Source organism: Nycticebus coucang, chromosome 19 (genome assembly GCF_027406575.1).
Source record: "Nycticebus coucang isolate mNycCou1 chromosome 19, mNycCou1.pri, whole genome shotgun sequence".
Taxonomy (NCBI): Eukaryota; Metazoa; Chordata; class Mammalia; order Primates; family Lorisidae; genus Nycticebus; species Nycticebus coucang.
In genome coordinates, this window is record NC_069798.1 from 59,326,690 (window position 1) to 59,353,828 (window position 27,139).

Here is a 27,139-nt window from a genome sequence, read left to right on the forward strand (position 1 = left end):
GAGGACCTGGGTGGCGCAGACATGCCTCTCCATTGCCAGATCGGAAGGGTGGAGGAAAGGCTGGCAGGGTGACAAGAATGAACAAACACCCCAAGTTTCAGCTCTTGTCCAAGCTGCTCAGCATCTAGAGAAGCCAGGTGAAATAACTAACCCAACACATGTATCTCTGGAACATTCCAACCCACAGCAACCTGGGAAGAAGAGGGAGCAGAGAAGGATGGGAAATAGCAGAAAGAGAAGCCAGCAAGATTAAAGGTCGATAAAAACATTGCACCAAATTCCATTTTAGGTCATTATGCCAAGCGGATTTACACAGGATGGGGTTGAAGAAATTAGGCCATAAGGGATTGATGACAAATTGCAATAAAAATTTCGAATACTAAACTCACAAGTCCTGGCTGTCACGGCTGTCTTGTTTCAGTCTGTTGTTGTCTGGCAGGTCTATTATTGCTCCCTGGAACAGAGGGTATGTTTTGAGAGAGGCTGATAAATACTGTTGGCCCTGAATTTTGTTTGTATGGTTACTTTAAAATTATTGTCATTATAAGGAACAGAGATGGGGAAATTATCTCTTCATATCTGATTCACATACAAACTGAATGAACCACATAATGACTGCCTTAGTCAGATGCTATTGTGAAATGCAGTTCAAAAGCTAAATAAATGCTTATAAACTCCTCTAGGGGCAGTGCTGTGCTCTGAGTCATAGGGAAAACATCCCAGAAGCTCCGGCTACACTTCAATAAGCGGGTGCCTGGGCAAACTGCAGGCTGCACATCTGGGCAGGCTTTCTGACCTAATTCTAAGGTTATGGAACATTTTTTTTTTGTTGTTTAGAAATGCTTACTTTGGTTCATTAGATGGTGGTAAATCAGGCTTCCATCTCACCTCTCTTTGTGTCACCTTCCTAAAGTGAATGGGGGCAAGCATTTAGGGCTGAATAGTCTTGAACAGTATGGAAACATTTGTGAGAGAGAGAGAGAGAGAGAGAGAGAGAGATTGAGGGAACTGATCATGTGGAGAAAGGAGGTAGATTTCTCATCACTGCTTCATGCTAGTGTGAATGTCTTGATTTGCATATTCAATTATTGATTTGCATTATTGCTCTTGTCTTCTGTTGTAGGTGAAAGATAAGTTCACTGTGGAATCTCAAGGAAGATGTAAATGGCCAGTCATTATGCTTAAGCCCCTGGAATATCCCCAGGTGGCTTCCTTGAAGGGACTGGTCTTCTGGTGGGGCAGAAGGGCCACCACCAGTAAATCTGCTTCTGTTGGGAATTGCTGGAGGGAACACGGTGTGACCTCAGGTCACTTGCATGGGCCATGTCTGCCAGTCCTCTTGGACTTATTCTGCTCCCTGTTCTTTCTCTCCCTGCCATCTGCTTATCTTCAGGGTCCCAGCCCATCCCCCATTACAACCTGCTGTCAGGAATAGATCACTTATCAGTTATACACAGTGCGTCGTGATCCTATCTCATCTGATTTCTTTATGTGGCTTAGCTGACTTTTAAAAATTATGAGTTATAAAGGTGCACTCAATATTTGCATGTAATTTAACAAATAGAACTTTGCCAGACTACTAAAGTCTCCCTCTCCATTCCTTTACCAGTAAAAGCTCCCCTATCACTAGAGATAACTAAAGCAATTATCTCCTTGGCTTAGTATGTCCATTTAACAGCACCATTAAAAATATGGCAGGGGGAGGGCGATTGGCAGGATCTCACCTAATGTGTACAATGTGAGGGTGTTCAGCAGGCCTTCTGGGTGAAGGGCTCAACTACAAGTTGAATTTTACCTTAGAATTGAAAGAAATGTAACCTAAACATTTGTCACCTCATATTAATCTGAAACAAACAAACAAAATTCACATATTTTCTTATCTTGGTCTTTTCATGACGGGATTTGTACTGAGGTATGCTTTTGTCATTTGGCTTCTAAATCGTACTTCTATCAGCGGGGTGGAAGCTCCTGTCTTCTGTCATGGAGATTTCAGGCATCAGTGAGCAGATGAGGGCACATTTTGGGGTCAGAAAGAATTCTTGGTGTGCCTTAAGATAGGGAGAGTTGAATGAGCACATCCTGGTGTGGAATGTGATTTGGGGGAATATTAGGTAAGCAAACACTTATAAGAAGCTCTGGGAACTTGGGATGAAGGGAGGGAGTGTGTTGCTGTGAATGTCCACCAGGACTGAGGGGGTTAAACCATTACAACCAAGAGAATGTTATCTGCAGCTGAGCTATAAAGTGTGCTATGGTATACTTTTCACTGTATAACCTTTGTTTTCCCTGGAGTTTATAATTACCACTTTTCCCTTCTCTGGTATGATTTAGTTAGTTTTCCATGCTCCTGTCGCTGAAGTATTCTTCTGAGAGAGACAGCTATCTCCTCCTATGTTTCACTGTTTTCAAACATAGCTATCTTGTGATGGCATCTGAACCTTAGAGAGCTTCAAAAGATCAGAATATTCACTTTTGGCATTCAATGCGATGCAGACAGACACTTGGAGGAATGATGCATAAGGTAAGTTCAGAAACATGAAACAAAGTACAGCTCTACTCTCCCTGAAAGAGTTAGCTCAGCTACCTTCCCCAGAGGCAGTAGCCTCCAATTCCCAGTCCAAACTCAATGCTGATGGTCATGTACACATGTAACATACATACGTGGGTAGCAAGGAGAAAATAACTGATCTGACTTTTTATTATAATGCCCACTTTGTTCTCTAGAACTTTTTCTTTTTTTTTTTTTTTTATGTTTTTAGGACTACACTGATGCTTTTCTACAATAGTTACAAATTTAACGAGGTGAAGAACATAAAATCTTGAAGGCGGACTTTGCCTGTATTCCTCCTGGGAGAGGGAGGAATCAATAAACAACAATAAAAATTGGTGGTTGAATTTCCATATGTAAAAAGTACCAGTCATACTACAACGTAGGAATATCTCCATCTACTATTTAAAGTATCATCTGATATTAAATACCAAATGAAATAAAATTTCATGCTGAAATTTAATTCATTAAAAATATGTTTTGACTAGGCTGAATTGGAGTTGAAGCTAATACTCTACAGATCTCTTTTAATTTGTTCTGTAAAAGGCCCGAACATATTTCATTTTAATGACATTATTTAAAATTATCATGGTCATCATAAAAGGAAATAGGGAGTGTCTGAGTCAGAGGCTTTATATTTCAGAGTAATGCAAGGAACTCTTTCAGACTCACCCAGCCAGCTGCTAACTTCCTCTATGAAGACAGTAAGGTAAATATCTCCAAAGTCCATAATTTAAGTCTGGCCAGACATTTTGAAAGAGAGAGAAAAGGAGTGAGAGATGGAGAGAGAGAGAGAAAGAGAGAGAAACAAACAGAGAGAAGGAAAAACGATTGAATCTTGGCTGCTTCTCCGTACCTGAGACATTAAACTTACCAAACAATGTTAAAATTGTTACCTGGTCCTATTTTCTGCTTCTAGCTTGCCTATGGCTGGTCCTATTTTCTGCTTCTAGCTTGTAAGTGGTATCATGAGAATGGCGTACACCCCACTGCTCGGGATCAGGCTCCGGTTAGAAACTTTATGTTTCACCTTTGAATAGATAGAGATTAGGTACAAATCTAGATTCTATAACTCCAGCCAGTGTTAGGATTTAAGGCATTATAGGTTGGAAAATGCTAATTTTTGAGAATAGACTTGACCTCCATTTTAATGGGATACTCATCAGTTTAGGGATTTATCGAAATTTAAAACCATGTTTTTAAAAGAAATGGAAAGATGTTAACATACTTCTGTAGAATAGCATCGCTCTTTATAGAATCACATTTGATTTATTGATAAGAATAAAAATTGAGCATGTTCAAGTAGCTATTCATTTCCCTCTGATATGTATATTTTAACTTAGGAAATATCAAAGTTTTTTTCCCTAATAATGTACTGTGAACTACAATTAATTTTCTTTGCATAGCCAAAGTTAGATTAGGTAGTATTTTCTCAAGCATTTAAGATACATAATTTATCAGTTAGTTATAGGTTTAGGCCCATCAAACATCATCCCAATAATTTCATATTTCGTTGAATGTCTTCTATGTCTGCTTTTTCTTATACTTTATTTTAAAAATTATTTTTCTTGATTTTTTTAATTATACTTAAAAAAGCTTCAGTGAATACATATTTAGTTTTTATTGTTTGACACAAATAGTATGTTGTTTATAAGAATAAAGGGGTAAAAAACTTCTTGGATTGAACTATATCATAAAAAATCTAATGAGCTTTAGTTGCCATGGGTTTTTAGATCTTCACAGCTGAAGTTTGAGATTTTAAAACCACCTTGAGTTAACTTGAAAATTATAAATTAATTTTATAATTTGTGTTAACTTGAAAATTATAAATTAATAACATACTTGTACATTAGGCTAAAATATTTATGCAAGAAACATCACAATGTGGTTTATGTTTAGTGAAATAAAAACCTAATCTCTAAAGCCAAGTTATTTATGATTTGAAAGAATTTTCTTCCTTACTATGTCCATACAATGGTATTCGGGAGAGGTTCACAAAGACTTATTGTTCTATAGCTTTAACATAATTTATTTCATTTTCAGTATCCTTATTTATTTGGCTTGTGGCCCAAGTCAAATGGTAGAAGTTGTGGCTTGTTTGAATTTTAGTTTTTTGGGGGTGGTGTTTTATTTATTTATTGTTAAGTTGCTGTGAAAGTCTTTATAGGAGAAAGGAAAATCAGATTTTGTTCTGTGATAATTTTTATTCATCAGCTACCCAAGGAAAACTTGGGGTGTAAAACTATCAATTCAGCTTTAAATATTGTCTATTTGCCAAAGAGATTCAGACACTATTTAAGAAGAGGAACAAACTTGCTTTCCTTCCTGAAATCTATAGTGCACCTGCGTAAAAGAAGATCACACCAACAATTATGTGAACTAGAAAATACTTTTTGGTGTTTACTTTCAACATACATGAACTTGTCTGTACAAGGGTGTTTGAGGATATACAATTTAGTATCATCTATCATTTTTAAAGCAATGGCTTGACAATTTATAATAGTCTAGGAATGTCTTGGCTCACATTTTTCTGTAATGGTTTTTTAATGTAGTATGATTTCTCTGCCATTGCTCTTAACCCTGGATTACTTGGATTAGCCATAAAATCAATATTTCTCTGGATAACTTTTAAAAGAACACAGATTTTGTCTTGGAGTAAAGGGTATGAGGGGTGAGAAAGATTGCCTCTCCATATGTCCCCAGGTGTAACCAAGTAATGGGACTAACAGTGAATTACAAATAGCTGCATTTGACCCCTACAACCAGTCTGCTTGTGGCCTTATGCCTCAGCGCTGTTCCCTGGGTTTAGGTGCAGAATATGGATTCTTCAAGAACAAATTTTTTTGGAAATTCTGAGTCTGTTGTCTTTTAGGACAGAACAAGTTATTACCATTATAGGGAGGACAGGAAATGTGGCAGCGTCAGTTCATTGAACACCTGCTGTGAGTCAGGCATCATACTAGAATTATTGTGCCTTCACTTTTTAAAACTCAAGCTCCCATTTCGTAGAATACTAATGGAAAAACTTACTTTTAATCTCATGTGTAATTTTAAAAGGCATTAAGGATTTGTGACTGCAACAAAGTCAATGCAGTGGCCATTTTACAGCCTTCCTTTTCAGATGACATGTCTCTCCCTCCTTGTGACCCTCTTCTTCACAACACGGCACCCCTCCAGGCCCTCAAAGCATGATGTGCTCCTTGTATGGGTGAAAGGTAGAAGGAGGCATGGTTTTCTGTTGGGAATCACTATGATGTCAATGGATTGTCTCCCTGAGCAAGAGGGAACTGAGAATCTCTGAGAAATGAAAGATTCTCAGCAGTAAAAGGTTTGGAACTAGGACTGGGTTTCCTGAAGGTTCACGACTCTTGGCACCTGCCACACCATCGTATGTAATATCTCAGAATATTTAAGAGAAATAATTTGGAGAACTCATGTAAATTCATTCAATCTGGGACAACCCCAACGGTGGTTTTAAGTTTAGTTTGAATTGTGGAGGAAGTCTGAAGAGAAATAAAAAAGCAGATCTTTGACAGATTCTGTGGCAGTAGCAGCTCTGTATATTTCAGAAACGAAAGCATTTGAAGGTAATCTCAGTTTTACGTCAATTCTAAATTTGCTACTGTATGCTAGATTCTCCAGCAAGCAGCAGACCTATGTGTTAGGAAGTCCTGTGCATGTTTATGATACATATTACGGTAATCACATTTTGCATTCTAAAAACAATCAGACAATGGTCATTTTCTTTCTTTTTTTGAGACAGGGTCTCTCGTTGTTACCTGGGCTAGAGTGCAGTGGTGTCATCAAAGCTCACTGTAACCTCACACTCCTGGTTTCCAGCACTCCTCCTGTCTCAGCCTCCCAAGTATCTGGGACTACAGGTGTGTACCACCATGCCTGGCTAATATTTTTCTATTTTTTTGTACAGATGGGGTCTTGCTATGTTGCTCAGGCTTATCTTGACCTCCCAAAGTGCTAGGTTATGGGTGTGAGCCACTATGCCTGGCTTTAAAATATGGTCTTAAAAGAATAAATACACTTATAAGGACCAAGGATTAATAATATTTGGAATTAGGATGATCCCTAAAAAGTAGAATATATGATTTCCTTAAGAGTGTGTATAAAAGCCATAAACCTCAAAATTTTAACATTTCCTGAATTACAGATGGTTCAGAAAGTAACGGCTAGAATTCCTTGAATAGACTGTCTAGCATTGTAAAATTTACTTTCAAAAACACGTTTGCTCTCTTTCAGTTAAGAAATCAGGGTTAATTGGAGAAATACTAAGCCCCATAGATGTTCCCTCTTAGGACATGAAAATAAAGACCACTTAGAGGTCGCTGAGGTTACAAATGCCATGCCAGGGAGAATCAGGAGTGTGATGTGGGTATGAACATGACAGCATAGGTGAAATGTCTCACTAAAGAATATCAATGTGAGAAAAATGAACCTATCATAATATTTGCACACTAATACGTTCCTTCTGGAAGGATGTTTGGAGAATACTTAGAGACCTAAAAATAGACCTGCCATTCGATCCTACAACTCCTTTACTAGGTTTATACCCAAAAGACCAAAAATCACAATATAACAAAAACATATGTACCAGAATGTTTATTGCAGCCCAATTCATAATCGCTAAGTAATGGAAGAAGCCCAAGTGCCCATTGTCCCACGAATGGACTAGCAAATTGTGGTACATGTATACCATGGAATACTATGCAGCCTTAAAGAAAGATGGAGACTTTACCTCTTTCATGTTTACATGGATGGAGCTGGAACATATTCTTCTTAGCAAAGTATCTCAGGAATGGAAGAAAAAGTATCCAATGTACTCAGCCCTACTATGAAGCTAAATTATAGCTTTCACATGAAGGCTATAACCCAACTATAGCACAAGACTATGAGGAAAGGGCCAAGGAAGGGGAAGGGAGGGGGGAGGTTAGGTGGAGGGAGGGTAATGGGTGAGGCCACACCTAAGGTGCATCTTAGAATGGGTACAGGCGAAACTTACTAAAGGCAGAATACAAATGTCTATGTACAATAACTAAGAAAATGCCATGAAGGCTACATTGAACACTTTGATGAGAATATTTCAGATTGTATATGAAACCCAGCACATTGTACCCCTTGATTGCACTAATGTACACAGCTATGATTTAACAATAAAAAAAAAAAAGAGTTAGTTTTAGAATGTTAGTCACAAGGATGCTGGGTCAAAGGAACTTTCTTCTTTTTCTTATAAGGTATTTTATAATTATAACCAAGGCTGAAGAAACAAAGCTTTAAATTTAAAAAAAAAAGTGAATGAGTATAAACCCCAAATATTTACAGAAAATGTACTGTGAGCTTAATTCATTTTCTCCCCATTCTCCAGGCTGCACCCTATTTCACCATGGTCTCCCTTGCTGCAGCAAATGCAGAATTTTGCTTCAACTTGTTCAGAGAGATGGATAACAATCAAGGAAATGGAAATATGTTCTTTTCCTCTCTGAGCCTCTTCACTGCGCTGGCCCTGGTCCGTTTGGGTGCTCGAGGTGACTGTGCTACTCAGATTGATAAGGTTGGTCTCGCCACTTGCAATTAACCATCACGGCAAATTGTTTTCCCCAAGGGAGTATTTCATGCGATGTTCCCCACGTCAATGGAGGGCATCACAAGGGCACAAGGAGTCACATCTTCACACACTTCCATGAGCCCCTCTTCATGTGTGGGGAGAGCACACAGCTCGCAACACTTGTTTATGAGCCAGGAGGTGGCAGAATATTCCAAGAACAACTTTGATTCTTTTCCTTGGGACAGTGGCTCTTCAGGTGTGTTTCTCAGACCAGGAACATCACTGTCACCTGGAGAACTTGTCAGAAATGCAAACGCTTGGGCCTCACACCAGACGTATTGAATAAGAAACTGTGGGCGTGGGGCCCAACAACCCGGGTTTTAACAAGTTGTCGGAGTCCACGCTAAAGTTTGAGAACCACTGCCTGAGTAGATAAGGATGAGATAGGAGAGCTAGAAAGAGATTCTGGTGACGTCCTAATTTAAACACTGGTTAGCTGGGCACACACGACTTAATAGTACATTCCAGGTAATAGCAGCCTACCTGAAGGGCCATCGCATTGTCACCACCACCACCTTCAGAAAGTGCATGTTACTGTGCACACAGCTCTGAACAGTCTGTCCTGGGAAGTTAAGCAGTCAAAGTTTCCCTCTCTTTTCTCCAGAAATTGCTGTTGAAGTTCAGGAGCTCAATAGCAGGTGGGATACCAGGTCTTTATTTTATGGGGGAGGGGGGGTTACCAAGTTAACTATGTGCTGGTAGATGATAGTTCTCTGATTCAAACTCAGGGTGATCTTCTTTGAAAGCAAGGTTGCTCAGCTTTGGCACTATTGTCATTTAGGGCTGGATAATTCTTTGTTGCAATGAGCTGTCCTGTGCATCGTCCAAGTTCAGCAGCATCTAGGGCCTCTCCCCACTAGATGCTGGCAGTACACCTGTCCTTGGTCAGGAGAACCAAAACAGCTTCAGATATTTCCAAAGAAATCCCCAGGAAGCAAAATCAATCTCCAGTTGAGAACTGCCTTGAAGCCATCACAATTTGTGGCTTTCATCTCTATATCTCCTTTAAGTATGACCATGAACCTACGGTCTTTTGTCTTGTTGATGCTCACATTATCCCAGGTGGGCCAACTGAAATCCCTTTAACCTGTTCTATGTAAACAGTCCTTCCATTTGGTTTCTGACAAGATAGTCTGGGCTTGTCCTGACATATCTTGGCCCCGAGAAAGGCTCAGCTGTTTTTTTATGGAGCCCTGGCTCAGGTGCTGTATTAAAGTCAAGATTCCATGAACTTGAGATTCAGTGCAGCTGAAGCACCATGGAGACTGCTGGCCATTTGAGTGAAAGAGCTGGAAAGTACATTTTCTTACAAGGTCATGTGTGCAGGCTCATATTTTTTTCATTTATCTCCAATATCACTGTTCTTTCTTGTTCTAATATACAAGTTAAAAAAATATTTTCCCGGGTTTTTTGGAGGGGGACTTAACACAACCTTTTGTATCTCTTTTATAACATTTCCATTGAAACATATCATGCTATGTATATATTTATCCTAAATCATGTGTTTTGATTATAACTTCATTTCAAATTTGTACAAGTCCGAATTTTTTGAAAACACAATTGGGTTTTACCAGGAACATTTAAAAATAATCATCCTATTACTTATTTTACTACTTTGTAAGAAGAAATACTAGCTTTATAATTTGGTGTGAATACACAGGTAGACGTTCAAGGGGATGCAGATGTTTTAGCCTCTTTTTACCTTAATCCTAACATCCTGAAATTGTGTACATGGTCTAGACCTGTGATTTTTCCCTCGTTGTTGTCAGTTATCAGATTTTCCTACATAAGGACATGAGAGAATATGAAAATATAGAACTCTGAATATTTTAGATAGGAACACCAAGGAACTAGATAGGAAAAGTAGGAAGAGACAGAATTGTGATAAATAAGCTTTTGGAGTTTCACTTAACACTTCTTACACATACATATTTACTACAGTTTGGATATGCCTTATCCAGAATGCTTGGGACCAAGAGTATTTTTTGGAATTTTTCTATTTCAAATTTTGGAGTTTTTCAAATTTTGGAATATTTGCATGTACATAATGAAATATCTTAGGGGTGGGACCAAAGCCTACACATGAAATTCATTTATGTTTCATATACACATCGCATGAAGGTGATTATATACGTTTAATAATGTGTGCATGAAACAAAGTTTTGAATTATCTTATGAGGTCAGGTGTAGAATTTTCAGTTTACACAGCCATGTTGGTGCTCCATAAATTTCAGATTTTGGAGCGTTTTAGAGTCCTATATGAGAAAAATGAAACAAATTAATATAAAAATGGAATAATATTATTAATGATCAGTGAATAATGTTAGATATTACTATACTTCTTAAAAGGATATTCAAAAAATTAAAAAAGAATTCCTCCTCTATGTTTATATAATTTTGATAATAGTGTCTGGGTGCCACAAGAGTTAACTCAGAATAGATATTAGCATGTTTGAATCTTGACACCTTATCATGGTATTTTATATTTCTCTCAATCCAAATATTCCTAAATAAAAGTCTATCCAATGGTGGCTTAAGGACTTTTTAAAAAAAGAGAACTTTAGGAAGTTGAAGAAGTTACAGTCTGCCTTAGAATAAATTTTGGCCAAAGAAACAGGGAGATCCTTTTCTCCTTGCTAGCTCCACATTAATTACTAGGCTCTTTTTTTATAAGGTATCGTCACATAACCACACTTTGGAATCATAACAGACCACGTATACAACAATAGTTCCATAAGATTACAATGGAGCTGAAATATTCTATTGTGTAGCGGCAGCCGTCATAACACCGTAGCACAATGCATTACTCAGATGTTTGTGGTGATGCTGGTGTCAGCCAACCTACCGCACTGCCAGTTATATAAAAGTATAGCACTTACAATTATGTACAGTGTGTAACGCTTGATGATGATAATACATGACTATGTTACTAGTTTATTTACAATGCTATGCTTTTTATTATTATTTTAGAGTGTATTATTTTAAGTATAAAAAAGTAAAAGTGTTTGAGTGTTTGATTCTCCGTTTTTAACAAGCTCAAAAAATAAAAGAAATAATTAATAAAAAGTTTGTGGCATAAGGATATAAAGAAAAACAAGAGTCAAAAAATTTAAAAAATGAAAAAGTTTATAAAGTAAATAAATTGTAATGACATTTATCATAAATTCAATGGTAAATGTTAATTTACCATTGAAGAAAGAAAGCCTTTTTTTTTTTTTAAATGAATTTAGTGCAGTCTAAATGACTGCAATGTTTATGGAGTCTACAGCAGGGTACAGTAATGTCCTCAGCCTTCACATTCATTCACCACTCACTTGCTGATGCAGAGCAACTTCTTCTTTTTTTAATTTTTGCAGTTTTGGCCAGGGCCGGGTTTGAACCCTCCACCCCTGGTATATGAGGCCAGTGCCCTACTCATTGAGCCACAGGTGCCACCCCTTCCCCCCCACTTTTTTTTTTTTTTCAGTTTTTGGCCGGGGTCGGATTTGAACCCTCCACCTCCAGTGAATGGGGCTGGCACCCAACTCCTTGAGCCATAGGCGCCATACCCTCAGAACAACTTCTGATCTTGAAAATGCCATTCATGTTAAGTTCCTGATACAGGTGTATCATTTTTATCTTTTATAAGGTATTTTTACTGTACATTTTCTATGTTTAGATACATTTAAGTACATAAATATTTACCTCTGTGTTACAACTGACTACAGCATTCAGTACCTAACATCCTGTACCAGTTTTTCCTCTGAGTGTCTAGGCTGTAGCCACACAAAGAGTCTAGGTGTGCAGTAGGTTATACCAGTTAGATTAGTGAAGGTGCACTCTGCGATGGTCACACAATGATGAAATCGCATGACAACATAGTTCTCAGAAGGTATCTTCGTCATTAAGTGAGGCATGACTGTAGTGAGTGAAAGGTTTAAAACTCTGAAGAGCGGATCTCAAAGTAAATTTTATAATTTATACTTACATAAATGTATAAGGCTATTTGTATTTTAACCAAGGCAACATTATATAGATATTCAACTTTTCCCACTGAACCATTTCAAAGACCAGAGATCTGCCCCCCTCACCCCAATACCTCATTTTAGGAAAAAAAGGTACAAGGTACCACCCAAGTTCAAGGTCAGTGGACATGAGTGGCCCTGCGACTTTCCCTCATCTTCTTATACTAAGATGATTGACAGGGATGACTTCCATTTGCAATTTTTCCTTTTCATTTTGGGAGCCCCATATGCCGGAGGTGGTGAGCTCAAACCCAGCCCTGGCCAAAAACTGCAAAAAAAAAAAAAAAAAAAAAAAACAAAAGTCAGCTTTGGGAAAGGGGAAAGTGTTTTGTGACTGTTACATACATATCGCTATGAGGAAATCCTTTGTCTGACTAATACAGTCTTTTTCTAATCAAATTGATGCCTAATACACAAAATGTAGTTTTTAAATTTGCTCAACATGAAGAACTACCTGAATGAAACGAGACAATGTGTAGTTATAATGAATATAAAAGACATGTCAGGGAAAGCCTGAGTTTCTGTGCTCAGATAAACGTATTGGGCGCAATAAGGCATATATTCAAATAATTATGAATTTTGTATCATTAATCACTTGGAAACTAGGGAACCCTATAATATTTGGAGGAGGGTCAGGAAGAGGGAAAGCTTGGATGTGTTCAAATGGTGGTGATAACAGTGTTTTAAGACCCATATAACTTAACTAAAACTTAATGCTTTTCTATATAAAATAAAACTTCAAGAGATTCAGGACTAATTATTGGTAGGAAATGACGATGGCTTCCATGACTCCATAATTACAAAAAAGATAAACAAAGGAAAAATCTGATAAGTAAAAATGTAAAGGAGTATTATGTGAACCCAGGAATTGATAACCCAATTTGTATTGGTTCCAAATGTTAAAATTGTAGCTGCTAGGTTGTTTCAAAAAGAGGCTTATTTGCTCCATACGCCACAAAACAGTATAAGTATGTGTCATTAGTACTTTGAGTTACATTGTGGTAGTGAGGATCACGGTCCCATTTCTGACTACTATAGAGCTCAGCTGCCCAAATACTCTTTCTATTCAGTTTTAACTTAGGAGGAGTGTGCACTGAGGCAGTGTGGGAATACCAGACAAGCTTATTTTATTTTATTTTTATTCTTTGGGATTTATTGAGGGTATACAGAATTAGGTTACGCTGATTGTGGTTGTTAGGTAAAGTCCCTCTTATAATTGTGTCCTGCTCCCAAGAGGTGTGCCAGACACCGTGACCCTCATCCCTTTCCTTCCTCCCCTCTGCTAGACCCCTCAGTCCCCTACCCCACCCCTTGTACTAGATCATTTGAGCATATTTTAGTTAGAAGCAATGTCACAATTGCATTTAGGTAAATTGACACGAATTTCCAAATCCTAGTGAAACTCAGAGAGACCAGGACATAGAAAACAAAGAGAATGAACAAATATTAAAGCTACCACATGTTTCTTTCCTTTGCAGCCCATTGACGTTCATTTGGAGTCATGAGGCAAAGCCACTCTAGGACGCTAGCAAACTTGGAATGGCAGTTAGGCAAATTCATTGGGAAAGAAATACTTTATTTTTTTATTTTTATTTTTTTTTACAGGTAAATTTATTTTTATTAGTAAAAGTCACAAATAGGAAAAGGTTTATTGGCTGATATTGAGCTGTGTGCTTTCAAAAAATGTCCCTATTAATATGTTAACAAGAAAAAAACCACCAAGCACATTTTTTTGCTTCCAGTTTTGATTCTTCCAGTAATGGTTGGTAAAATCAACAGGGTATTAAAACAAAACTCAAGAAAACTCAGTTAATTTTTTTCCAGTTGTCTGCCTTGTTTCTTTCCAGTCACCTTGAATTTGATTCCTAATTAGCTGAGGACAATATGTCGGTCAAAGACAGATTTTTCTCTGTTCTTGAACTTGAAGTTTCCAGCACTGCTGGGCGTACTTAACCTTGTTCAGCACATTGGCACGACTGCAGGAACGGGCCAGCACATTGTGGGCATTTGCAAAAGGCTGGTGATCCTTGATTGTCACAGAGCTTCGTTCCTCATATTTCCACTCACAGGGTAGACAATATGCTTCTACATCAGGCCCTCGCACAGGCATGGGATCCACCACATGAAGGCAATCGCAATCTTTCTGGGATATGTTCTTATTATAAATATGCCCAGAATTTTCCTTATAGGGAGGACAGATACATTTACACCGGACATCCTCGAAATTCTGTCGCCACGCGCCTCCTGCACATGACTCCCGCTGGGTTTCTGACAGTCTCTGTGAGCTGCCCTTGTGGGTGTGGCCTCCCCTTGGACCAGCCTGCAGCTGGGAAAGAAATACTTTAATTTTTAAAACCTCTTGCCAACTGTGCTCTGGTAACCTCCCATTCTGATAACTGCTTTCCTTATTTCCTGTTCGCAGCTGCTTCACTGGAATGGTGGTGCCTCGGGACATGGAAATTCTTCCAACAGTCAGGTAAAGATGGTATGTTATTTTAGAAAAAGAGAATGTGAGACTCAATTAAAAAAATTATTGTACCTTGATTATATTTAAATATGTTCTCTGCATTTTTAAAGCTCCCTTCCCTAAAAAGCTGTTTTTAGATCTCTAGATTATGGATATTTCAAATACAATTTTTTTTTAATTTATTTTTTCTTTTAGAGTATTGCACTTTTTTGGTCACATAATTTTCACTTGTACATTTTGCCTCCATGTTACAAGTGTGTTCTTCACCCAGAATATGTGCATTGCACTCATTAGGTGGGAATTTATTCTATCCCCTCCTTCCTTCCATTTGATTTCTGTTGAGTTTTACTTCTATATGTGCAAATAAATTTTATTTATTTTTATTTTTTATTAAATCATAGCTGTGTACATTAATGGAATCATGGGGTACCATGCACTTATGTTATATACAATTTGAAATATCTTCATCACACTGGTTAACATAGCCTTCCTGGCATTTTCTTAGTTATTGTGTTAAAACATTTATATTCCACATTTAGTAAGTTTCACATATACCCTTGTAAGATGCACCGTAGGTGTGGTCCCACCAATCACCCTCCCTCCACCCATCCACCCTCCTCCCTCCCCTTCCTTTCTCCTTTCCCCATATTCTTGGGCTATAATTGGGTTATAGCTTCATATGAAAGCTATAAATTAGTTTCATAGTAGAGCTGAGTACATTGGACACTTTTTCTTCCATTCTTGAGATACTTTGCTAAGAAGAATATGTTCCAGCTCCCATATGTGCAAATAAATTTTTGTCAATTTACTTGTTAAGTATAAACTTAATATTTTACTTATGTATTGGACAGATTTTGGCAAGATAGTGTAGAACTAAATGTTTTTTCCTTTGTATTTTGATATTCACAACAACTTATATTATAAAAATAATTATTTAGAACACATATACAAATTCATTATATTCGGTTAACAATTTTATTCTAAGGCTATTAATTTCTTAAGTGAATTCTATAATCCGACCAGAGACACTATTATGAGAAAGGATAAGACACTGTAAATGTATGTGGCCCTGTTTGCTGCTTTTATAGCTCATTAGATTTTAATTTTTATGATACATGTTTTATTTCATGTGTAAATAAGATTATGCAGATCTCTGAAAACTAAGAATGAATTTTTATACGTCTTTTCAATAACAGCCAGAATTCCAGTCTCAACTGAAAAGAGTTCTTTCCGATATAAACACATCCCACAAAGATTATGATCTCAGCATTGTCAACGGTCTCTTTGTGGAAAAAATTTATGACTTCCACAAGGTAAGCCTGTGTTAGGTTAGTTCCACTCTGGACCTAAATCTTGTTTAATCTATCTTCTGAATAAGGGCTTGCTCCTTTTCACCAAACCATACAAAGGTGATTTCCTTTTCCTTGTTGCTTCTAATTTTGGGAACATCATTATGTTCCATCTTTATATCATCACTGTTTTTAAAGTTCAGCTTTTCCCTCAACTAATCCATATATTCAGGGTCACCAGACTGACCAGCAACAAAACACAAGACAGTGTGTCCATTGGCACTGATGTTGAGCTACACTGGGACAAGAACCAACCAGCCCTGTAAGGGGTGTCCAGGGCAGTCTATCCTGATTCCTCTGAGTTTTTGGGCTCCTGGGACAGTTTTTATTTATTTATTTGTGGTTTTTGGCCGGGGCTGGGTTTGAACCCACCACCTCCAGCATATGGGACCAACGCCCTACACCTTTGAGCCATAGGTACTGCCCAAGTAGTTTCATTTTTTTTTTTTTTTGAATGTTGTATTTGTTTTTTTTTTTTTTTTTTTTATTGTTGGGGATTCATTGAGGGTACAATAAGCCAGGTTACACCGATTGCAATTGTTAGGTAAAGTCCCTCTTGCAATCATGTCTTGCCCCCATAAAGTGTAACACACACCAAGGTCCTGGGACAGTTTTGAATCACAGTGTCAGTTCTCTCTTTTCATTCTTCTTCTCAGCCACTCTTTTCATTTCTTGTTGTAGCAATTGCTTACTTATCTTTCCAGGAAGGTTGCTTATTTATAAAAGAGATCCTGGTGGGAGGCACGCCAGATAGGGCTAGCCATTGGCAGAGAGGCTTACACTCCATGGAGGTGGAAAATAGGTTCATTTGAAATCAGAAGTCTAATGTTTAGCATTTCTGGATGGTATGTGTGTTATCAAGGCACTCATCATAGAATCCCGCCTGCCTGAGGAGACACTGGGCCCAGAATGCAATCCACATCCTACCGTGCTCACCCTGTGCTTTGGAACCAACATTACTATGACGATCAGAAGTTTCTTACCCAGCTAATGCCATTCAAAAAGACAGTGACCAAGTTTCCCTGGGCATGTTTTCTCTACCTTTTTAATTCTCTACTCCAAAAATAACTATACAACTTCACCCCAGTGACATGTCTGGTGTCATCTGCAGTCGCATCTATTGTCAGCTTCCATCTTCCACCTCTGTCACTATTATTCCCTCTGTCTGCCACCCACTGAATTCTTTGCTCCTTCCACACCAAATCCTTTGCTTGGTAGCCTGCCAATTATGAAGCATTAGGCAACTTTTTATTTGTGAATCTTTTCAAAAGAATCCTACACAAGCTTGACAGGGGTCCCCTCTATGTTCAGCCTCATGTTTGGTTTCTCTGTTCCCACACAACTGCCATGCACCCGAACGACTGCGGATTCTGTTAAACAGATCTGTCTACTGTGTTACCATTCACGGCCAACTTCCTGTTCTCTTTACCTGGCCCTCTGGGTGTTATGAAAGGCATTGCAGCCAGACACGCAGTAAGAACCAGATTTTATCAAAAATATGGAAAATGAGAGACACTGCCCTTTTTTCTCCCTCTCCAATATTTACAAATATAGTTAGCTATTCTAAAAATTACTTTTGTTTATCAATGGAAAGGATTATAAATTTTTAGGTAGATCACCACAAAGCTAGATAAAGTCATGCTCTTTATATTTTGTTTTATAATGTTCTTTTCATTCTTATTTGAATATGATCGAGTCCATTGGAATTGATGGTTATGATAACAATCATCGTCTTTACAAAACATACGAGAAGAGACCCAGACACCATTGTTGATATCTTGCTTTCCCTCCTCTCCCAATCTGTGCTAAATATGCCTCAGGTCAGACATATGTAAATGTTATTCTGTATTCTTCCAAATTCTGCCACTATTTAATTTGGGTAACTTCAGTGTTCCCGTGTGACCCACCCCACTTGGCTCCTCATGGTTTCCTGACCCCTCTCTCCACTCTGTTTTAGGCACTGATACCCAAATCACACACTGAAACTCATCAACACTTGGTACTATTTCATTTCTGAAATCCACAACTCCTCATTCTGTGTCTATATCCCATGCCTTTCATTCTTTCCCTCCCGCTCTACCTGTTCTTCAGCTGTGTTGAGTTATTCATCCTTGCTACCTCTCCATTTTCTCTGATTGTATCAGCTCTCTCCCTAGCTTCATACCAAATAAACCACAGATTCATTCCTTAATCACTCTTTTATCAGTATTCTCCTTCCCCAGCAAAGCTCCAAATCTGGATCTATGCAGATTTTTCAGCAATAGTTCTTGGGCTATTAAGTGATACTTGTGGAAATCCTAAAAGCACAGAGTTACCAATGACATCATGGTCTCCCAACCCAGCTAGACTCTTTGTTGTTCCCCGCATTCATCCTTTTGTCCCTAGTAATTTCTCTTAATTTCTCTTTCTTGATTTCTCATAATACTTAGTGAAAGCCTCCCTGCTTCTCTCAATTTCTCAACACTCCCCTAATATCATCCCCAGTTTGGCTAAAAGGCTTGTGTTCTCCTTAACAAAGAAAACAAAGGCCATCAGGGAGGATCTCTAGCCCAGCCCACTTGTGTCCTAATCCTTTCCCTTCTTTCCTTCAATGTTGTCCAAAGACCTCAAGTGAGAGAAGACCAGTGGCATTTGTGAGAAACTGTAAGAAATTGGGTATGGGCGAGAGCAGAGCAGGAAGAGAAAGGTGGCTAGAAAGGAGGTAACGGGGTACAGATCAGCAGAGACTTGTGGGCGAGGTTCAAAGGCTTGGGCTTTGAAGATTTTGAGCAGGAATCGGGTAACCATGCATGGGAGATGTGTGTATTTATGATGAGAAAGCCACAGTGAAGGAAGGGAGTGGGCTTTAGTCTCCCCCAGTCCATTCCAATTTAATTTATTAAAACAATGTTGTTTGCTGTCCAAATTCAATTTCAAGTTCACCAGGTTCCCTTCCAGGGATATTTTCATATTTCCAGGTGGGTTGAGTCTTGGCATAAAGCAGTGGAAATGCACAAACAGTTCAAAAATATATTTCTTAGTTGCTTAGTTGGTAGTGATTTGTAAATGCAGGCCTGTATTCTCATTTATAGAACTATATTGAGTGTGCTCAAAAATTATACAATGCCAATGTGAAACGAGTTGACTTTACAAATGATTTAGAAGACACCAGAAATAAAATAAATGAATGGATTGCAAAGGAAACACATGGTGAGTGCAACACCCCATTTTTCTGCAAGATCTCTTGGTTATATTGTGAATATTGACAGCTGTTAGCTTTAAAGCGGAAAGTTAACTAAAATCTCATTAACCCTTTCAAATGGTTGGAGTTAAGCTATAGTTACCAGAGGTAGCCAGTGGACTCAGGAATGATGGTTTGGTGCCTGTGAGCAGGTGCTCTGAGGAGTGTCTTTATGGGCTGGAGTCCTATTGTCATCATTCTCTTATTGTGTGACTTTGTACAAGTTAGGTAATCTTTCTGTCTCAGAGAATCTGTGCCTTAGAGTCCTAAACAGGAAATGGAAACAATAATAGTGCCTACCTCACAGGGATTCTGAGGATTAAACTTAAACCAAATATTGCACCTAAAGGGTTTAAAAACATTACTTGGTTGTAGGTTACTAATAATATCCTTGTTAGTTTTGTAATTATTATGTGATAAGAAAAGACTTCATATCTAGTAATAGTCTTTAAAACTACTTTCTAAATTTACATGAAAAATTAACATTATTTTCCTCAATTTACTTTTCAAAAGGCAAAATCAAGAATGTGTTTAATGAAGGGAGCATAAGCTCATCTTCTGTCATGGTGCTAGTGAACGCTGTGTACTTCAAGGGCAAGTGGGAGTCAGCCTTCACCAAGAGTGACACCATAAATTGCCGTTTCAAGTCTCCCAAGGTATCTTGTAAATCTCCTATTTATTTTAGGGTTATTTTTCTTCAGTAGCATTCCTTTTCAGGAAATCATATTTACATGGGTAATTTCTGGGTTCACCATTTCTTTGCCCATTTTTTTCCTTCTGCATCACCAATACTGTATGATCCGCGCTTTATAAGGCATCTCTTTCTGTAATGCACTTTATGAAAAGCAACCAAAGGTGTCCCAGAAATTGATGTTTCTTAAAATATATTCAAAATTGAAAGAAATATTGAATGTATTTTAAGGTATGTTAGTTGGAGGCCTGTAAGAAGAGAATATGACAAAAGTGTACCTTTTATTTTTCATGATTTTAACTGTGGGGTTTTTAATTAACCATCAGTGATTTTCCTGAGTTCAAAGCAAGGATATATTTCCTTTTGCAAGGAAAAGTTTTGTTTAGTAAAGTTATGCATTTCCAAGCAGAAATGATATCTATTTCTTCATTTAGTTCTGTTTTTGACCTAAAACATCTTATTACCAACCTTCATAAAACATCTTCATATTTTTGTATATTTCACAATTTGTACATAGTAATCTTAGAGTACAAGTATTAAAAGCCTTGGCAGCAGAAATACAGCACTGGGGACTTTGCCTTGCTTCACGGAAGCTGCTTTGTCTCAAGCATATTAAATTAACCACTGTGGACCCCTCCCTCCTCACATGTAACATAAAGGGACTCAGTTAGTTGATATCTAAAATTCTTTTTTTTTTTTTTATTGTTTAGGATTCATTGAGGGTACAAAGACTTAGGTTACACTGATTGCATTTGTTAGGTAAAGTCCCCTTTGTAATTGTGCCCTGCCCCCAAGAGGTGTGTCATACACCAGGACCTTCCATCCCCTGCCCTTCTCCCTTCTCCCTGATCCCTCCTACCCCCAACCTTGTATTAGATCATCAACTGCCTTCATATTGAGTACATTGAGCACATTTTATTCTTGCTTCTCCTTTCTTATGATGCTTTACTAAGAAGAATATGTTCCAACTCAATCCAGGTTAATACAAAAAATGTAAATGACCAATACCCTATGGTCACTTGCTTTATAAGGCAATTGTTTCTGTAATGCACATTATGAAATGCAGCCAAAAGTGTCCTAGAAATTGATATTTCTTAAAATATATTTAATGGTTGAATAATATTCCATGATATACGTATAAAATTCTTTTCAATCATGCAGTCTTTTATGCTGAGGCAGAGAAAGGTAGATTTTATTTTAAAATTTAGTTTTGTTTTTACAAGTGGTATTTTTCATCTATTGAAATATTCTTTCTCATTTTCCCACATGTGGGAGTGCTGAGAGCTGACAGCTGTTAAAGAGCTCTGAATGAGTCAGGAGGTGAGAACAGAGGGCCATCTAGGGCGCCATGTCTGCAGGCATGGTCACTCTTTGGGAGGGACACGTTAGTGCAGAGTAGAACTGGGACGAGGATGCACATTAGGTGGCCTGCAGGAACTACAGGCCAGCCATGCCCTGTGTCCACATTGGAGGTCCTAAGTTGGAGCTGGATGGAGCAATGTCATGATGGAGGCATCTCTGGGAGAATAACAAGGTGGGGCCAAAGTATTTTGAAAATTGCATATGAACAAATAATAAACTATAATTAATCCTAATAAAATGCAGCTCTTTTGTGCAGACAAAGCTTTATTTTCTGTGTAAGTGCAAGATAAAGCATGTTAAGTAGTGTGAGAAGTCCCCTAGTGATGAGTGAGAGTTTCTGTAGGTTTGTTCTTAAATAGAATTCGTATGTAAGTTGGAACAGGTACATTTACCTATTGCCTGTAATATCCTCCATTTGTCAGTGCGAGTTGTCCGCCAGTTGGATGTTTATAACTTGAGGTCTTACCGTAATGGCCTCTGTTTATAAGTGTGAGTTGTACATAAGTCAGATGTTCGTAATTCAGGATTGCTTGTGCTAAAATTTGAGTGCCTGTGAGTCAAATTTTTAGCCCGGGTAGATGTGGGCAACTGTAAATTGAATTGCTTGCCTCATTATAAACAGTGAAAACAAAGCATAAAGTCTTCATGTCTCCTATATTTATAGGGATTTTTTTTTCCTAACCAAGTTTTTATTTTAAAAAGTATTACTACAGAGTAATATTGTTTTAAATGTTCTTCCTGTATAATATGCATAATTATAACAGGTATAGTTTATAATGTAGTAGGTTATGGAGTCTAGCTTGCTAATGTCAGTGTTGGCTCCTGTCCATTAAAAATTGGTGAAATTACATCTCCAGCATAACCTCCTGTACATTAAAAACTGGTGAAATTACATCTCCAGCATAACCTGGCTGTGTGTTCCTTTCCTGTGTGTTCTTTCCTGTATAGAAGTGAGGCATCTTGTCTGTGACATCCCAGCTCCAATTTGTTCCAGGTGCAATTCTGCTGGCCTTTCTCATCAGGCAGGTGGATGCTCCACGTATACCCTTTTCCAAGGACTGGACTCTAAGCCCCAAAGGGCAATCTTCCCAGAGGGAGAAGCACACAGAATTATTTGTCCATCCCATGTAGAATCTTGTGTCCTAAAAGGGGATATTATAGAAACGTTGCCAAGTTTGCAGATTATAAATCAACTTTAGGAAAGAGGCAGTTCATTGTACCTCCATGGTGTCTTCAAATCCATAAATGGTATTCTCAAGAAAAGAGCCACTGTATTTTGCTCTGGTTAATTTGAGAGACAGTACCAAATGTCTTGCAGGATTTTTAAAAATAATTTTTTCCAAGCTCTCTCCTTAAATAGCACAATTTCTGTATTACTACTTTGTATTTAATTTCAGGTTAGAGAAAAAAAAATCTATAGCATTAGTTTTTTATTTTAATATAGGTATTTTCAGTTAAAATACTAAGTAAAAGGCAATGTTAAAAGTTCTACATATATTAATTCAAATAATATTCACAACAATGTTATGAAGCAGGGATGATTGTCATTTCATTATATACATGAGGAAATGGAGGCATAGGAGGTAAAGTGACTTACCCAGGGTCACACTGTTGAACTTAAGGAGACAAACTCTAAGTCTTTCTTTTTACCACTGAGCCATGCACCAGTACAACTTCGATTAGCAATACGTCAGGAAAATCTATGGGATCAACTGAGCAGAAACATACTGATTAAGTACAATATACTTATCTGTACTTGGTCAGTGAGTAAAATGAAGTGGGATTGTAAGTCGTAGTTTTGTGATTTGACCCTCAGTGTCCTGGGAAAGCAGTTGCCATGATGCACCAAGAACGGAGGTTCAATCTGTCTGTCATTCAAGACCCATCCATGCAGGTCCTGCAGCTCAAATACAGTGGGGGCATAAGCATGTATGTCCTGCTGCCTGAGAATGACGTGTTCCAAGTAAGTCACTACTGTCACTTGCAGGATGCTGTTCATTGTGTTTTCATCCACCAACTTTAAGATTTCCGGTTGCTGGGGGACTAGGGACGTACCCACTTGTTCATTTGTTTGGTAAATATTTAAGGAATTATTTGTCAGATATCCTTTTAGATAAGTATCTATTTGACTTATCTCAGTTTAGCATCATTTTAGTTGAATAGCTTAAAGTAAAACCCTCTTAGAACTCAGCTACGGAGCTCAAAAGGCATGAGATTAGGCCTTCTTGGTGTTTGGCTATGAAAACAGTCCTGTATGTTATTGACATTTTGACAGATCATCTTCAAGCAGGCATGATATGGTGGAGTCCTGAGCCTTTGAGAATTCAAATGTCTGGTCTCCCTGTGCTTCTGTGTCCCTAGTGGGAAGCCGGGGGTAGGACTGCCCTCTGACTACTGTGGCAGAGACAAACAAGCAGAGTGCGAGGGGCAGGATTATGAGAGCCAGATGCCATTGCTGCATCGCAGATCTTGATTCTTTTCTCCTGAACATGGGTAATTGAGTCTGGGACCTCCATTCTCAAAGGCCTATGCCAATCTCCCAATCAAAAGGATTAATAGACACTGTTCATGGAGAGCCTACTACATACATGTCAGTCCACACGCTCTGAACTTCCTTTATGTAATCTCATGTGATGTTTACAGCAACCAGGTGAGGTAGAGAAAGGAGGCTCATGGAACTTAGTCAGTTTGTCTTATAAACACATGTAGGAAAATATGTATATTTGTGTGTGTGTGGTTGTTTTGTACATGCACATGTATGTACTTCCGCTATCCTAAAAAAGTCACAACTACATTTTAAAATATTTATTTCATTTTGATTTGGAAAAGAATGAATGTTTATGGTAGAAAGACTAGAAAGAAGAAAGAATACAAAGAAATAGAGATTCCTTCTATTTAGTGGCATTAGTTAAAGCTTTGGAAAGACAGTTTCTACATGAACCAAGATGACTGTGTTACATTGACTTTCATTCATTAGGTTCTCATCTTCATATCCTTTTTTGATGGGAGAAGCAAGAGAAATATCATAAAATTAGCACTGTTGAATTTTAAGTGTGACCACATTAAACACTGATACTCATATTAAATCAGTAACTCACTCGATAATCTTCATCACAATCAGATTTTAGCACACATTGATTATTTTAACTTAATCTATAATATAAAAGGTAGCCCAGCTAAAACAAGCTGAAAAAGATAGATTTCTTCTTGTACTTATTATCTGTTTAGTAGATATTTATATAGTACATTTATCTAATAATATTTGGGTGTGACTAGTATAAACCTACATACTACATAATCCTAAATGTCTACATAATCCTACGTAACCAGATAATGAGAAAGTTAGCTCTTAGTGGGGTAAATGGAAAAAAATCCAACTCTATGTGAAAAGTTATTACAGATAGCCACAAACTGGATAATTAACACACAGAAAAATCAAATTAGACTAAATTTGTTTATGTAAACGTAAATCTTTGACAAGAATATGAGTTTGATATTGATGAAAAGTTGATTAGGATTGCAGTGAGTCTGAATTTGAGAAGAAATGTCCTTATACATGTGTAAGGTTTCTACAATGATCATAAAGAAAATCTCATTCTAAATTTGGAAGAATATATGACGATTCTCAATAGTCAAGTCAAGCATTGGTGAATTCGCTTTGTGAATGATTTGGGAGCAGCAATTGGCATTGGAGGGATGTGGGCTCCTAGCTATGTAGCTGAGGCTGCTTGCCTTGTACTCCAGGCTGATCCCCTCTGCCATGGTGAGCTTCAGCTATCTCATCTGTGGAACAGGACAGTGGACTTAGATCCAAGCCTCCCAGACAAATGTGCATGACTGTGCTGGACGTATTGATCATCCAGACTCTCAGAACTGAGCTCTGGTCTCCTTGCCTCAGGCCACCTGGGGTTCCCTTTGTTATTCCAGAAAGTTGTACAAATATTACCATTTTCTCTTTCTTTCGTGATGGGTAAATGGTCAGGAAACACTGGTTTAAGTGATTACTGAGCTCCTTTCTCTCTCTGATGCTTTCTGAGTCCCAAATTCTTTTACCTATCCCTTGTTCCACTTTGGCTATGAGGAATATTTGCCCACTGTTCACACATGGGCAGAACACGGAATTGCCCTGAAGTAAGTCATGCCTTCTCAGAGAAGAGCAAATTAAACATGTGATTTATTAAAAACACTTGAACTATTCATGTTAATCCTCTTCCTTTTTGAGACACCTCCTTCCAGGACCCATTCATAGCTTAAATACAAATATCCAAGAAGAGATGATTATGGAAAATCATAGGCCTTTGCGGTTGTTGTTTCCTCCATTACTTAGCCATATGTTTCTAAATTACCTTTTAATTATTTTTACAGATTGAAAACAAACTGACCTTTCGGAATCTAATGGAATGGACCGACCCAAGAAAAATGACCTCTAAGTATGTTGAGGTATATTTTCCTCAGTTCAAGATAGAGAAAAATTATGAACTCAAGCATGACTTAAAAGCCTTAGGGCTGAAAGATCTCTTTGATGAGTCCAGAGCTGATCTTTCTGGGTTAGCTTCTGGAGGCCGCCTGTACTTATCAAAACTAATGCACAAGTCGTACATAGAGGTCACAGAGGACGGCACCGAGGCTACTGCTGCCACAGGAAGTAACATCGTGGAAAAGCAGCTCCCTGAGTCCACGGTGTTCCGAGCCGACCACCCATTCCTGTTTGTCATCAGGAAGGATGACATCATCTTGTTTAGTGGCAAAGTCTCTTGCCCCTGAAAATCCACTTGATTTCCATTAGAGTAGTTCCTGCCACATTGAAGAACCGCCACAAGTGAATAGATCTGAGTTTCATTGGAAACGTGGTGTTTCCTTTGAGTTTATTTCTTCTCCTTATTGATCAGCAAGTGATTTTGGTGCCTTGAGCCTCCTCAGACATCTGGCTAACTGTCCTGATCCCTGTCCTTACTGTTTGTACCATCATTCTTCTGACCCATTTCTGATTTCATTGTCTTTCTACACATCTTCATTTCTACCATTCTCCTCCACGGTCCATCTAGTTGTGGAGAGTGGTCCACTGGCAACGAGAACGGAGAGGCAGTAGCCCTTGGAATATTTTTGAATCTCTACAGTTATTACAGATATTCTAGCTTCATTATAAATGATCTAGAACTAAGCCCAGCTGCTTTCCAGAAATAAGGGTGAAGGATAACTTTTCATTGCTGACCTACGAAGATGTTAGAGTTTACTTTCACACATTTAATTTTAAACTAATCTAGGTGCTAAAAAAATATGGACTTGGGAGTGGGGACCAAATATTTCATTAATAATTTGAAATTGATATCTTTCGGCCTTTCCTTGATATTACTAAGTATGTACATAGTTTTTCAAATATTAAAGACCTTTTAATGGTTGGCAGTTGTTATATATGGCATTTTATTTCATATGCTATGTAGTTTACTTTTTTTTTTCTCTTTTTATCAGAATAAAGAAACCCAACATATCTGTACAATGTGATTATTCTCCTCTGAGCAATTGTGGGACCACTAGTGCTTCCTTTATTTACTAGGCCAAGCAAGAAGTAAAAGGAAAGAGTGCTTTTTGAAATACACCTCATCTGGTCCAATGTTGCTAATTTATTACACATAAAGTTGCTTTTATAAACACATGGGCTGGTAAGCTAATAAATAATAAGATTTAAATTCACAGAGGAAAATTGTTTGCATATGTGAATATTTATAATAAGTCATATGTAATTTATAAACAGATCAGAAATAAATTGAGAATCAGTAGGCCATGCTGAAATTAGGAGTTTATAAACAATAACTATAACTATGTTTTCATCATTGAAGACTTTTACCTGAGAGGGAACCTTATGAATCAGGGGTGGTCTATT

The 27,139-nt window shown here is 37.9% G+C and overlaps 2 protein-coding genes across 2 annotated transcripts; one reads left to right on the forward strand and one right to left on the reverse strand.

Moving 5' to 3' along the window:
* Positions 1-6,363: 6,363 nt before the first annotated feature.
* SERPINB7 (serpin family B member 7) lies at positions 6,364-26,728 on the forward strand. The gene is made up of 8 exons (XM_053571598.1): positions 6,364-6,429; positions 7,926-8,111; positions 14,592-14,645; positions 15,833-15,949; positions 19,057-19,174; positions 19,719-19,861; positions 23,075-23,221; positions 25,624-26,728. Exons 2-8 carry the CDS (start codon positions 7,944-7,946, stop codon positions 26,020-26,022), a joined length of 1,146 nt encoding a protein of 381 aa, XP_053427573.1. The 5' UTR covers positions 6,364-6,429; positions 7,926-7,943; the 3' UTR covers positions 26,023-26,728.
* LOC128571829 (transmembrane protein 9B-like) lies at positions 14,061-14,369 on the reverse strand. The gene has a single exon (XM_053571599.1). The coding sequence runs from the start codon at positions 14,277-14,279 to the stop codon at positions 14,061-14,063; it is 219 nt and encodes a 72-aa protein (XP_053427574.1). The 5' UTR covers positions 14,280-14,369.
* Positions 26,729-27,139: the final 411 nt, after the last annotated feature.